At 48.5% G+C, this 13,660-nt stretch overlaps 1 protein-coding gene across 1 annotated transcript; it reads right to left on the bottom strand.

Annotated features, from left to right (window-relative positions):
• Positions 1–2,100: 2,100 nt before the first annotated feature.
• On the bottom strand, positions 2,101–2,652 carry LOC138259703 (uncharacterized). The gene has a single exon (XM_069207596.1). It carries the CDS (start codon positions 2,650–2,652, stop codon positions 2,101–2,103), a length of 552 nt encoding a protein of 183 aa, XP_069063697.1.
• Between the last annotated feature and the right edge of the window lie 11,008 nt (positions 2,653–13,660).

Genomic DNA, 13,660 nt, shown 5'->3' with positions numbered 1-13,660 from the left:
GTACACTGAGTCGGCTGAGGCCTGGCTTGGCCATCGTAACAACTCTCCAAATTGGCGTTCATTCCAGAAAGAGGGAGTGAACATCCGAGGTCTGGAGAAATACTAATAAGCCTGGAAAAAGATTGATTTATTGAGTACACACACTGTCGCGATCTCCTAAACGCATGAGAAATCCAAGACTGCGGGGATGCGGAGACATCTTTATAATGCGTTACTGTAACCTGAACTGCATGACACTTTGCAGGGCTGTTCATATACAGCCGTGTGATTTAGTACTGTTGAATTCTTTATTTGTATATTTGTGGACCCAAACATTTTAGTAATTTCTCTTAAACGAAAACTACGGACAGGCTACTGATACCCACAAAGAAAACAGATGCCATGTTTGGTCAGGCCAACTAGACAATACATAATAATCAATAAGGGCCTTCTCAGAAAATTAGATTTAGGGCAGCCCCTGTTACCTAGTCAATTGATCTAAAGATGTTGAGACTCGTGGGCCTATAAAATAGGAACCTAACAAGAATGATGGTAATGATTAGGTCATAAACACCGTTTTTCAGACAACAGGGGAATAAAATTACAAAGACCTGGGGTGTTGAATAACTTGGTAAGAGTGGGAATATCATAGCCACATTTCCTCGGGTTCCATAATCGAAGAGTAAAAGTTTCTACATGCTTTGTGCCTGTGGCTGAAAAACAAGCTAGCTTGAAAGTCAACCTCATAACATAAGGCTGTAGAGAGAGATATGAGCTTGGCACAGGATATCATAACCAAGGTTTGGCCTGGAGTGGAAGGAAAGAGAGCCTAAAATGGCTGCTTTATCCTTCATTCATGAATGGGCTCATCAGAGCCGTGAGATATGCTCTTACATGAAAAATACTATCCTATCCCCAACGTGTCCCTGCCTATTTGTTGCCTTCCTTAACTCATTGATCATGTAATCGCTGCAGGAAATGCCCTAGCTTTCAGTGGAAAATATTATGGTGGTCATTAGGGTTAATGTGGCGGTATCACCGCCAACAGGCTGGCGGTAATGACCTCCAAATAATGACCATGGTGGTGAACCATCCGATAGACAGCCAATGTACCACACCAATCGCCAGCGCAGTATGACCACTGAACACGGCGGTAGCCACCTACAGGCAGGCAGAAACACACCTCCAGGATTTCCGGGGCAGTAGCAACACCAAAAGCCTGGCGGAAACACATCATATAAAAGGAGACATTTACCTCCAGGGACACACATGAGTCTGCGGCTGCCATGGAACCCAAACTGCAAGTTTTCCCGATGCTGTACCGTGCCATGGCCATCCTGGAGCACCAACACCGATGAAGATGACAAAGGTGAGTACAGACGCCTAGCACACAAAGAAGGGAGGGAGGGGAGAGTGACACACACACACACATACAACACACACCGAGAACCATCTGCATAGTAAAACAACAGTAACAGAACCCCGGAGCAAAGAAAGCTGGGACACATACACTGTTCCAACCACTGTATTCCTGTTAGATGAATATTCAAAATGCAAAAACACACACAACTGCATATATATATAAATAAATGAAGGCCCAAAGGCCAGTCCAAAGTCACTAATGCCCACAGGGCAAAGTCCAAGCCCCAACTTTACTGCTGAAAACATCTGGACTCCACTGTTCAGGGGCATCATGTCGGAAATGGGCAGGCACCTCGGGGCAGGGGTGGGTGGGGCATCTCATTGGGAGGGGGCTCCTTGGCCACTGGTTTTGGAGAGGGATCCTTGCCCACTGGTTACTGAGGGGGCTCCTTGCCCACTGGTGATGGAGGGGGATCCTTGCCCACTGCTTACTGAGGGGGCTCCTTGCCTACTGGTTACAGAGGGGACTCCTTGTCCACTGGTTCTGGAGGGGGCTCCTTGCCCACTGGTTACTGAGGGGGGCTCCTTGCCCACTGGTGATGGAGGGGGCTCCTTGCCCACTGGTTCTGGAGGAGGCTCCTTGCCCACTGGCTACTGTGGAGGTTCCTTGACCACTGGTGATGGAGGGGGCTCCTTGCCCGCTGGTTACTGAAAAGGCTCCTTGTCCACTGGTTACTTAGGGGGGTCCTTGCCCACTGGTTACTTAGGGGGGTCCTTGCCCACTGGCTCTGGAGGGGGCTCCATGCCCAATGGTGATGGAGGGGCTCCTTGCCCACTGGTGATGGAGGGGGCTCCTGGCTCCTTGGGCACAGGTGTGTGAGGGGCCTCCTTGGGCTGAGTTTTGAGTGGGGCCTCCTTGGGCTCAGTTTTGGGTGGGATCTCCTTGGCCCTGGATTTGGGTGGGGCCTCCTTGGCCTTGGATTTGGGTGGGGCCTCCTTGGGCTCAGTTTTGGGTGGGGCCTCCTTGGCCTTGGATTTGGGTGGGGAATCCTTGGGCTCGGTTTTGGGTGGAGCCTCCTTGGCTTTGGATTTGGGTGGGGCCTTCTTGGCCTTGGATTTGGGTGGGGCCTTCTTGGGCTTGGATTTGGGTGGGGCCTCCTTGGCCTTGGATCTGGGTGGGGCTTCTTTGGCCTTAGGTTTTGGAGGTGACTCCATGGTCTTGGTAGTCTTTTTGGGAGGGGGCAGCACTTTAGTTCTTTGTTTTTGGGTGGGAGGAGTGTCCTTGGAGCGCCGGGGCGGCGTCACACTCATGAGCCCCTTAGTGGCAGCTGGAGACTTTGGGGGTGGAGCAGTGTCAGACCGGGTGCTTGAGGTACTGGGTTGGGAAGGTGGGACCTTCCTCTTACGGGCAGGAGGGGGGGAGGTGGGGCAAGAGGTCAAGGCGGGCAAGGAAAAGCTTCTTAGGGCCAATGGGGCTGGATGTGGGAGGAGGGATGGGAGTGGAGGTAGAGGGGGTTATTGTAAGAGGAGGAGGTGTGCTGGACTTGGGTGCAGGTGCATGGATAGTGTACATGTGTGAGGTGGATGGCTGTTCGGGGTCTCAGTGCGAGCGTTTGCGTGTCTGTGGAGGGGGATCAGACAGGGTGGGGGAGGACAAATATGATGTGTGGATGGACTATCTCTGTAGGGCCACCAATCCACCATGAATGCCCTCTAGTAAGGCATTGCTGCATCTGGGATGCCAGCCCCTTGATGGCATGCAGTATGGTTGACTGCCCTACAGAGATGGATCTCAGAAGGTCAATAGCCTCCTCACTGAGGGCAGCAGAGCTGACTGGGACCAGGCCTGAGGTGCCTGGGGCGAAGAAGATGCCTACCCTACTGGGTGAGCGAGCACGGGCACCTCGGTGGGGGGCTACTGGGAGGGCGGTGCTGGTACGGGGGTGGCGGTAGAATCTGTAGCTGCGGTGGTCCCTAGGGGTCCACCACCACCGGGAGCTCCCATCGGGGCAGGAATAAGAGTCAGTGGTATCACCTCCTGTCCCTGCTGTGGTGCTCCCCTCGCCCTCCGTCCCACTGGTCCCCACGACGTCGGTGGACTCTGCCTCCTGGGTCCCGTGGGCTGCAGCTCCCTCACTTGCTGGTGTCCCCGCTCCTTCACCAGATGATCCTAATGCACACATGGACAGGATGACAAAAGGAGAGGGGGGAGAAAAAAAGGGAGCACAGGGTCAACCACAGCACCATGAGCACAAATGGCATACACATCACTGTCACACACTGAGACTGAGAATGGGCAGTATGGACCACACTGGCATACCATTGGCTAAGTACTACAGCAGGTAGGAGCCAAACACTGCCAGCTACACACCAACTGAGTCCAGCTAAGCTCTGTCTGACATGGGATGCCAGCTACCTAGCTATCAAAAACATGCATTTCACCCCTTAACCTAAGCTGGACCATGAAGCAATGTCTAAACTGGCATATTGGGGCATCGACTGACTAGTTCCCTACACCCAAAACCCAAGCCAGGCAACAGAGATGGTTGTCAAACACACTGTACTCAACCCCTTGTGGCTGCTGTGATGCCCTCAAGCGCCCATCCAACTCAGGATTGGTCACCTCCAGTATGCAGACCATCAGGGGGGGGTCAGGTTCCGACGGGCAGCCCTCCCTTGTTGGGAGGCCATCCCCAGCTGGGCCTCCGTGGTCTTCCGGGCCCAGCATCTCAGGTCCTCCCATAGTTTCCTGCAGTGGGTGCTCTGTCTACTATAGACCCCCAGGGTCCCCACTTCTTTGGCGATGGCACGCCACAACCCCTTCTTCTGATGTGCGCTGACCTGCAGAGGAAACACAAGCAGTGCAGCACCATGAAACCGACAATCCAGCCTGTCACAAATATGGCCTACAAACTGCGTTAGCCCCTCATCAGCCACACACATTACCCGCACCCCTGCATTAACACTGCCACCAGCCATACCCCCTAAATGACACACTGCTAGCACACTCATACATCTACATGCAGCCATGTCGCATGCAATGTATCCACAATGTGCTCACCTGTTGTTCTGGAGACCCATACAACTGCCCATACAGGGGTAGGACCCCATCTACGAGCCTCTCCAACTCTCCCGACATGAAGGCTGGGGCCCTTTCCCCTGTCGCACGTGCCATGGCAGATTCCAGACAAAGGTCACAGCAGCACACATAGTGGAGATGTGGTCCTGTGGAAAGTCAGGAATCAAGTGAAGTGGTGGAAATAAAATGGCGGTCACATCCGCGGCTGTGAACACCGTCACCGCTGGCGTTGATCATCATTGGTTCCCATACTCCACAGAGGGCCATGTTAGCCAATGAGGAATTGCACCATGGTGCAGACCGCCTCCCACCATGATGCGAACGCCGGTAGAGTGAGGTCACTTCCACCTGTCACTGCATATAGAACAAGCAGTAGCCATTTTCTAATGCTAGTACACATGTACAGATTAATAAATGCGTCATTGTAGTCGAATGTACTCACCTAGACAATTCCAGTGTCTAAAAGCCTGCTTTGTGTACACTGCTGTAGAGTGTTTGTGGTTCCTGTTGTCACTCCCTTCTTACTTTTGGGTCCCTTAGGTACCAACCACAATCAGGCACATCATACTCACCTATCGTCTGGACAGGGCCACAATCACAGAGCTGTGTGCACAATTGGAGCCTGATCTGCTACCTGCTATCCGTTCCACAACATTAATACCCCCTCTTGTGCAGGTACTCTCAGTGCTCCATTTCCTGGAAACTGGCTCTTTCCAGGTGACAGTGGGCTTGGTTGCAGGAATGTCCCAGCCAATGTTCTTTATTGTGCTTGCAAGGGTTTTTTCTGCCTTGCTCAAACACACGTGCAGCTACATCGCATTCCCACAGGTAGATGATTTACCCACTGAGAAGGCTGGATTCTATGCGATGGGACATATACCACATGTAATTGGGGCCACTGGCGGGACCCATATTTCCTTAGTCCCCCACCCAGGGCCAATGAACAGGTGTACAGGAATAGGAAGCGTTTATCACTCACTCAATGTCCAGATGGTGTGCCTTGCTGACCAGTACATCTCCCACGTCACTGCCAAGTATCCTGGGTCGGTGCATGATGCCTTTGTCCTGAGGAATATCAGCGTCCCACAGCTGATAGCACGACTACAGAGGCATAGAGTGTGGCTTATAGGTGAGGCTGAGTCCCCACCCAATGTAGGTCAGTGTATGCCTTCAGGAGTCATACCCCATGCCATTGTGCAGGACTAATGTGTGGCCCTCACTTCTTGCAGATGATTCCGGCTACCCAAACCTGTCCTGGCTCCTAACCCCTGTTAGGAATCCGAGAACAGGGGCTGAGAATAGGTACAATGATGCTCATGGGTGTACCAGGAGGATTGTTTAAAGGACCTTCGGGGTCCTGAAGGCTAGGTTCAGGTGCCTCCATCTGACAGGTGGATCCCTATGCTATTCCCCTGAGAAGGTCTGCAGAATTGTTGTTGTGTGCTGCATGTTGCAAAATTTGGCCCTCAGACGGCATGTGCCCTATCTGCAGGAGGAGGGGGGGTGACATTGCACCTGTGGCAACAGTGGACACTGAAGACAGTGGGGAAGAGGAAGAGGAAGAGGATGTGGACAACAGGACACTTTTGATCCAGCAGTAATTCCAATGACACTCAGGTAAGACTGTTGAACTAAACATTTCTCCATTTCAGTGTTGTGCTGTGTGGCTGTAGCATTATGCAAGTCATTACCTTTGCATCCCACTTGACTGTCACCTATGCCTTCCCTTCTTGCAGATGTTGCTGTGGTTACAACAGTGTAATGCTGTGATGTGTTACAGACTGCTGAGACACATGTGTAGGATGGATCAACACATTACTGGACATTTACACAGGATCATGCAGTTCATAACAGTACTATACATTGTACATTACCTTCAGATAAAGTACTATTACTCAAGTTGTGCCCAAGGGTGTTTATTACAAATTTGTATACAATGCAAAGTGCAATAGAGTGGGGTGATGGTTTTGAATAGTCCAGTGCTGTGGGCCAGTCTGTTTGTGGCACAGGTCCACTGTCCAAGGGGCCATAGGAAAGGGTTCAATGGCAGTTCAAAGTGGACAAGGTGACACAGTGGAACACAAGGGGGACATTCAGGAGGGACTCATTTCCTTGCGGTGGTCTTGGTCTTGGCAACTGTCTCTGGTGTCTGTCTGGGTCACAGGAACCGTTTGCGGGGTGGTTCACCTTCTGCAGGGGGAGGGGTGCTGGTGGCCTGTTGATCCTGTTGCAGGGCCAGCTGTCCACTAGCTGCAGCAGATGTGGAGGGCTGGTCAGTACACTGGCTAGTGGAAGGGGCCCACTGGTGTGCTGTGTAGTCCCTCATGATGATGGCCATATCACTCAGCATCCGTGCAGTGGAGACCATGGTGGTGTTCAGGGCCTGTAATTCTTGTCTGATCTCATGGTGGTGTTCCCCTTGCAGCTGCTGGTCCTCCTGCATAATGTTTATCACCTGACCCATATTGTCCTAGTTGATATGCCTTCAGAACATTAGTTAGTGCCTCCTGGCCACTCGGTTCCCTGGGCCTGTCCTCCCCCTGGCGCACAGCTGTTCTTTGATTGTCCCTGGCCTCCTGTGTCCCCTGAACGGTGTGCCCACTGCCCCCAGGACCCTCATTGTCTTGCCTGTGAGGTGTGGACTGGGGTCCCTGTACAGGTGGGCACACTGCTGATTGATGTGTTCTGGGGACAGAGGTCTGAGGACGTTCGGTGGCTGCTGTGGTGTTGGATGCTGAGGGGGGAGGCTCTGTGGTGGACTGGGTGTGGGCTGGGGGAGCCAACTGACCAGTGGTCCCTGATGGGCTAGGGAGTTCATCCAGATCCAGTACTTCAGAGTTGCTGTCAACATTGGGGGCATCTTCAGGTGGGGGGTTGGGTAGCCATGGCATCTCCTTGCTGCTGAGATTGGCTGGGGCACCGGTGGGGATGTAAGTGGTGTATTATGCTACATGTCTGTGACATATTCTGTATCCTTAGCTTCCCCTATATTATTGCTGTTGACTTGCCACCTTTGTTTGTGTATAGTGATGGATTGTGGGATTGTTACTTCTCCATGCTGTGCATGCATTGGTGGTGGGTATACATGCAGGGCTGGAAGAGATGTGCATGCAGTGGGTATGGCATGCAGGGCTTGGCATTTAGGTTTGTTAATTGTGGTGATGCACTGTGTGGGATGGAGTGGGGTGATGGGAGTCAGGGTGGGGGTCGAATTGGCATGCAGGTATGGGGGCGTGATAGGTAGTAAATGTTGATTCCCAGTGTCCAGTCCTCCGGCAACTCCAGTGAGTCCCTCAGGATGCAGGGTTGCCAAGACTTGCTCCTCCCATGCTGTCAGCTGTGGGGGAGGAGGTGGGATCCACCGCCAGTCCTCTGGAGAGCAAGCTGGTGCCTTGGTGCTGTGGAATGCATCTTACCTCATAGGTCGTTCCACCTCTTACTTATGTCGTAGCTTGTTTGTGGATGCTGTCGTATAGCGTTCACCCTGCCCTCGATCCTCCGCCATAGCTCCAACTTCCTGGCAATGGAACTCTGCTTTACCTGTGCTCCAAACAGTTGTGACTCTACCCTGATTATTTCCTCAACCATGACCCGCAACTCCTCATTGGTTAAACCGGGGTGCCTTTGTGGGGACATGGGTGTTGTGTGTAGGTTTAGCAGAGGTGATGTGTGAAGTGGTGGGGTGTGTGGTGCGTGTCGGCTGAATTGGTAGTTGTGATGTGTGTGAAGTTCTCTTTTCAATTGTCCTCGCAAAGTCTTGCCGTCTTGTCATGTTTGCAAAGGTTTGTCGGTGATGTGGATGGTGTTTTATGGTGCTGTTGGTGGTTATGTGTATTTGTGTCAGGTGCAGGTTTTTTGTTCTGGCCAATTTTGTCTTGTTTTGTATTTGTGTGGCCATATCCGCCGCGGCGGTGTTCACCGCAAATGGTTTACTGATGTTGAATGTCCACTGTGGTGATTGGTGGGTCATTATTTGGAGTGCGTAGTATTAGTGGTGTAACAGTATGGGTGGTAGTTCCATCAGTTTATCACGTTCAGTGGGTCTGGCGGATTTATGGTTGTGGCTGTTTTCTGTCGGTTTTGTGTGTGTGTGTGTCAAAATCTGGCTGACGAATGTTCACCTACGCTGCAGTATTTTGGGTGCAGTCACCGTGGCGGAATTCAGAATTTACCACCAATGTCACAATGAGGGCCTACGTGTTCTGTTCTTTGAGCTAGCTGCCATCAGAGAAGAGCTTTTTAATTGAAATCCCAAAACAAGTGAAATACCATTGGCATGTGTAACCACTTTGAGGTCAAGAGTAGAATGAAGTAAAAAATATATCTCCAAACAAATGGGATGACATTTGCATCAAGGAGGCGTGCCTTGGTTGGTACATGTGAGTTCCCATACAAATACCCATGGAGTTACGTGCAGAGTCCTATCTACTAAAAAGGTAGAAAGGCCTTTGTATTGAAAAAGAATGCCCTCTCTGAGTCTGACATAATGGGGGAAAAGCTCTATTTTCTACCAACCTTTCTTTGCACTATGGTGCAAGTATGTCTGCGCAGTGACAGAGATACAGCGCCATATCTCAGTGGTTATAGTCTGCTTTCTCCCTTTCACGCAGCAAAGCACAACCAACATTGGTTGCTGTGCTGTGTTGTGTGAAAAATTAGTAAATATGGCCCACTATGTTTCTATTCTAGATCCGTTTTAACTAACCCTCCATCACTTCTTTTTGGGTACCTCAGCTGTACACACCAATTTTCTGACATAACAGTTATAAAACATCATACCAGCAAGTCTGAAACGAGACTGTCTTTTGCTGAACCAAACTATTTCAGCATTTGAGTGACATCACAAAAGTATTACACCATTAAGTGTAATCAAATGACAAGCAGAGCCTTATTGGACAGCACATAATGATTACAGTTTTGTGTGAAAAGTTTAAAGAATTATATGGATGAATTACGCTTGGTGAGTAAATACTAACCTCGCTTAGTAAGTATACCCACTGTCACCAGCGTGGGCTAAGTACAGCTTCGTGTTAAGTGTGACATTGTGGCCCAAAAGGGAAACCGAATACCTACAGCTATGTGTGATATCAGAAACTTATTACTGTAATTTGTCTTGGTGAGTTGTGTTGGGTCTCCCTCTTCTCTCAGAATATAGGGGGACCCTGTCACCTCCCCCTTAACCAGATTCTACCACATCCAGCGGTCGCCATACATGAAATATTGCTGTGGCCTGAGACACACTGGACATAACGCCTACCTATAGGACCACCCAGTTAGTGAGGGGGTGCATAAGCAAGAGGCAAACATGACACAAAGAATGTAGAAGTCCTGTCACTGGGAGTATGGTGGCCTCAGTGATGTTACAGAAAGAATGGCAATATTAAGCTTTTAAGATAGCACAGCACTTGCAGCTCAGAGCGGCATGCAACGGGTAGGCTACAAGTCTAAAACATGCTGAACTGACTCTGATTTTCATCCTTCAAAGAATGAAGCAATGAATAAGACTGGCTTGCAGTCGTGGCTTGCGGCGTGCTGAAGGGGCAGAGCGGTGCGTGCAGGGGGGCAGGAGGGAATTAATATTTTAATAAAACATTTTTTTAAAACCACTTACCTGGATGGTCACCGCCGACGACACCACAGCGCTGCTCCTCTGGTGCAGGCACAGGATCCCAGCACGCCATGCAGCCAATTCTGACGCTGCTCAGAGCAGAGCTGGATTGGCTGGGAATGCCTAGCCAGGGTGCTCCAGGCAGACTGGGAGCCTCTGCATGCTCCCTCTAGCCCGGCAACTCAGTACCGGGCTGGAGAAAGCCCTGTGCGCATGTGTGTTTGGCAGGCCTGAGACGGCCGGCCAAACATACATGCGCACTGAGGGGGAGTGCACTCCCCCTCAGTGCTCCGCCCCTTTATAAGAAAACGATAATAAAATGATAACGAAAACACAGTCTATTATAATCGTTTTCTTGTAAAGGTTTTGCAGCGCCCGCTGCTGGGGGGAGGGCTGCACTCATCCACCCTAGCGGAGGAGCCACCGCTGCTGGCTTGGACAGTCCTCCCAAGATGCACTGTGGAAGATTTAGTTCTGTGGAGTATGTTTACTCACCTTATCACCATTTAAAGCGACCTTCAAGCACAGTCAGTGGTGCGTATCCCTTGACATATGTATGTTTCAGACTTTTGATACTTGTCACAAGGGAGTCGCCTCTGTAATGTGCATGACTTGCTCTTCATTTCCATCAGCCAAATACCCAGTGGAGTACCCAGTGAAGTATGATGTTCCTATTTCATTTGAAAGTGGAGTGCTTTCTGTATGGGTGTCCGATATTGGTCTACAAGGTCTGAAGCAATGCCCGACTATCAGGATGTTCACATGAGAAAAATGTATATATTTATAATAAAATTGGTAATCACGTAGTCAATGCTTATCCTGAAAGTCCGGATAGAATGTCCTAATAAGAAGACATTATTGTTTCTTCTATAGAGGAAGGAAACAACTCAGTGTGTAGGAGGAAGGAAACAGAGTAAGTGCATCTATTAATCAAATGTCAGTGAGGACAAGTGCTTTAATTTTAAATTAGAATGTATAAACTATTTGACAGGGAATATATGTGTGGGTAGTACAACAAACCTCAGAAGATTGAGCGATTACAATTACAAAGCGGTGACTTCTGCCACTAAGATATTGAATCTGCATCATGACTTTCGGATTACTTGAAAATGGAAAGTTTGGATACAGGTTTTATTCACAGCCTACCTTAAGGCCACCCACACGTTTCTACTCCTCTTTCTTTTCATGCAGGAAGTTGAAACCACTTTAAATTATATTTTCCTAGCTAAAACTGCGAAAGCCATGGTGATTTGTGGGCTAATGCTGGATAGAATAGGATGATAACGATGTGATACCTATACGTGGCATTACTGTCTCTTTATATGTCAGCCCTTTCCAGAGGTGCCCCTATTGTCCCTTTAATGTATTGATACTCAAAGTACGGCCCGAGGCCGCCTGCGGCCCTCCTAACTTTCTCATGCGGTCCCCAGACTAACAGCAGCACTGGGCTGCTGTTAACTTTTGAGAGCACTAACAGAAATATTTTAAATAAATGGGGAAGCTTTTATTTACAAGCTAACTGAAGTAAAGAAAAAGAAACAAATAAAGTATCCTGCACCATTTAACCACCCACAAAGCCCCACTCCCATCCTGCTAGCATTAATGCTGCCCTGGAGCTCACCACACACCATACTTTGTGGCCCCTGTTTTGTGAGTATCTATGCTTTAATGGACTCTCATACCTACATAGAGGCATCACTAGTGACTCCATAAACGAATTTATAATGAATTGCAAGATTTTATTTATGAAACAACACTTGTGCTTCTCTGCCTGGATGACCTTCCATTAAAAGGACATCACTGACCCTTTCCTATCACGCAGATAGTCTAGTACAGGAACCGTACTGATATCTTTCTACATGTCTGAAATTCATTTATAGAGGCATTAGTGACGCCTCTATGAAGTCTTGCATCCATTATTCTATTTCTCCTGAAGAGAAAAGATTGTACTTTTACTTAAAAAACAATTTCAGTTTTGCTGAGAAAAGACAAGTTCTGGTCTTTTAAGTGAATTTCATTACTGAAGAAATGTAACAGCACTGTCCGCTGCAGACACATCACTTCAGCAGAAAACTTTTTGTAAGGTCCTTTTAAAATTGTGATTGCACTGCTTCTTGTATCAACCCCCTCAGATTACTTTAAGAAACTAATTCAGCAGAAAGTGGCCCAGCATTGGGTGCTGTGAATAGATATTAAATGGAATGATGACGCCTACATTCAGTAAAAGTTTCAAATGAGTTATAATTCGGTAAATAAAAACGAATGTTCACTTACTTGTGTTTAAGATAGCATAATTAGCCCGCAAAACTGATTTACTGGGCCTTGACTGCACTGATGTCTTTTAAAAAGCTGCACTGCGTAAATGATTTCTCTTCTCATTTTGTGTTTTTTTTTCCTTTTTCATAAAATAGACAATTTGATTTGTTCGATGTTTATTTTCAGTGCATTAACTAATGTGCTTTGAAGTAAGCCCGACAGAGGCATTCTAGAAGTGTTTCAAAATCAAGGCTGTTGCTGCCTACAGCAACTGTATTTTTATTCATGTTTAATAAGTTACCTATTCAGTCCGGTAATGTTGTTTCCACTTGTATGTGGGGTAAAGAGCCTATTAGTTTTGTGAGGTATTTCAAGGGACCTTTTATATGTAACATAATGTATGCAATGCTGATTGTTGGGACAGAAAAGTCCTCTGCATTGTAAGAAATGTGTACCCATGCCCTGAGTGACCAACTGTTTTGTTGTCTTGATCCCTAATGTAGACTGGGAGAGGCACCCAAAGTGCTACACTCATTGTGGTGGATGGCTACTGCCTTCACCAGGAGTGAGTTAAGCAGCACAAGTGTGGTGGTGGTAGCATGCCCTGTAGTGATCAGTAGTAGTTATCAGAACCTCCTTACCCTGTGAGGCCTTCAGGCTCACTCACCTTTTTCAATGTTCTGCTGCTGTGTGCTTAGCTCACCCTTGGCCTACATCAGGTAATTCTAGAGTGTTGTGCAGAGCAGGAGTAGTGACGTCACATTGGTTGTATGTGTGCCTGGCAAGGGTACAGTATGGGGATGGAGAAGTACTCTGCAGTGTATGAATTTTTAGTACATGTACTAGGTGTATGTATATCTGAGAGCAATACCTTACATGAGAGATGTAGTGTTGTGCACCATGTGCTGGGTGTATTTGTTCTTGTGTGAAGTACAATACTTGAAGGGTGAAGAGTTGAGCAGCACACACATAGCAAGTGTGTGTGCTGGCAGTGTGTGTGGTTTGAAATAAGCACACCCTTGTTGAATACAGGAGAGCTTCAGTACTGAACAGTGCTCGCAGACTGAGTGTGTTTGCTGAATGCATGTGTAAATGTGAGGGTACAATGCATGAAGGTATTAGTGTTGAACAGAACATGTGCTATGAATGTACACTGAGTAAATGTGCCTGCAATTCTAAATTGTATGGAGGACCCAGTGTTCCACTTTGGGATGCCTAGACCTGCCTGGTAAAATACATGAGGAGGAGAGGAATACCCCCAGACAGAATTGTGTATTGGTACATTCCTGTGAGCTAGGTGAGGACACATTGGAGGGGAAAGTGAGAGACTCTCTTTACATCTCCAGAGATTGCTTTATGATTCAGTGATAGATCAC

The sequence above is a fragment of the Pleurodeles waltl genome, chromosome 9, assembly GCF_031143425.1.
Source record: "Pleurodeles waltl isolate 20211129_DDA chromosome 9, aPleWal1.hap1.20221129, whole genome shotgun sequence".
Taxonomy (NCBI): Eukaryota; Metazoa; Chordata; class Amphibia; order Caudata; family Salamandridae; genus Pleurodeles; species Pleurodeles waltl.
The sequence above is the reverse complement of the archived record's forward strand: the minus strand, read 5'-3'. Positions and strand labels throughout refer to the sequence as shown.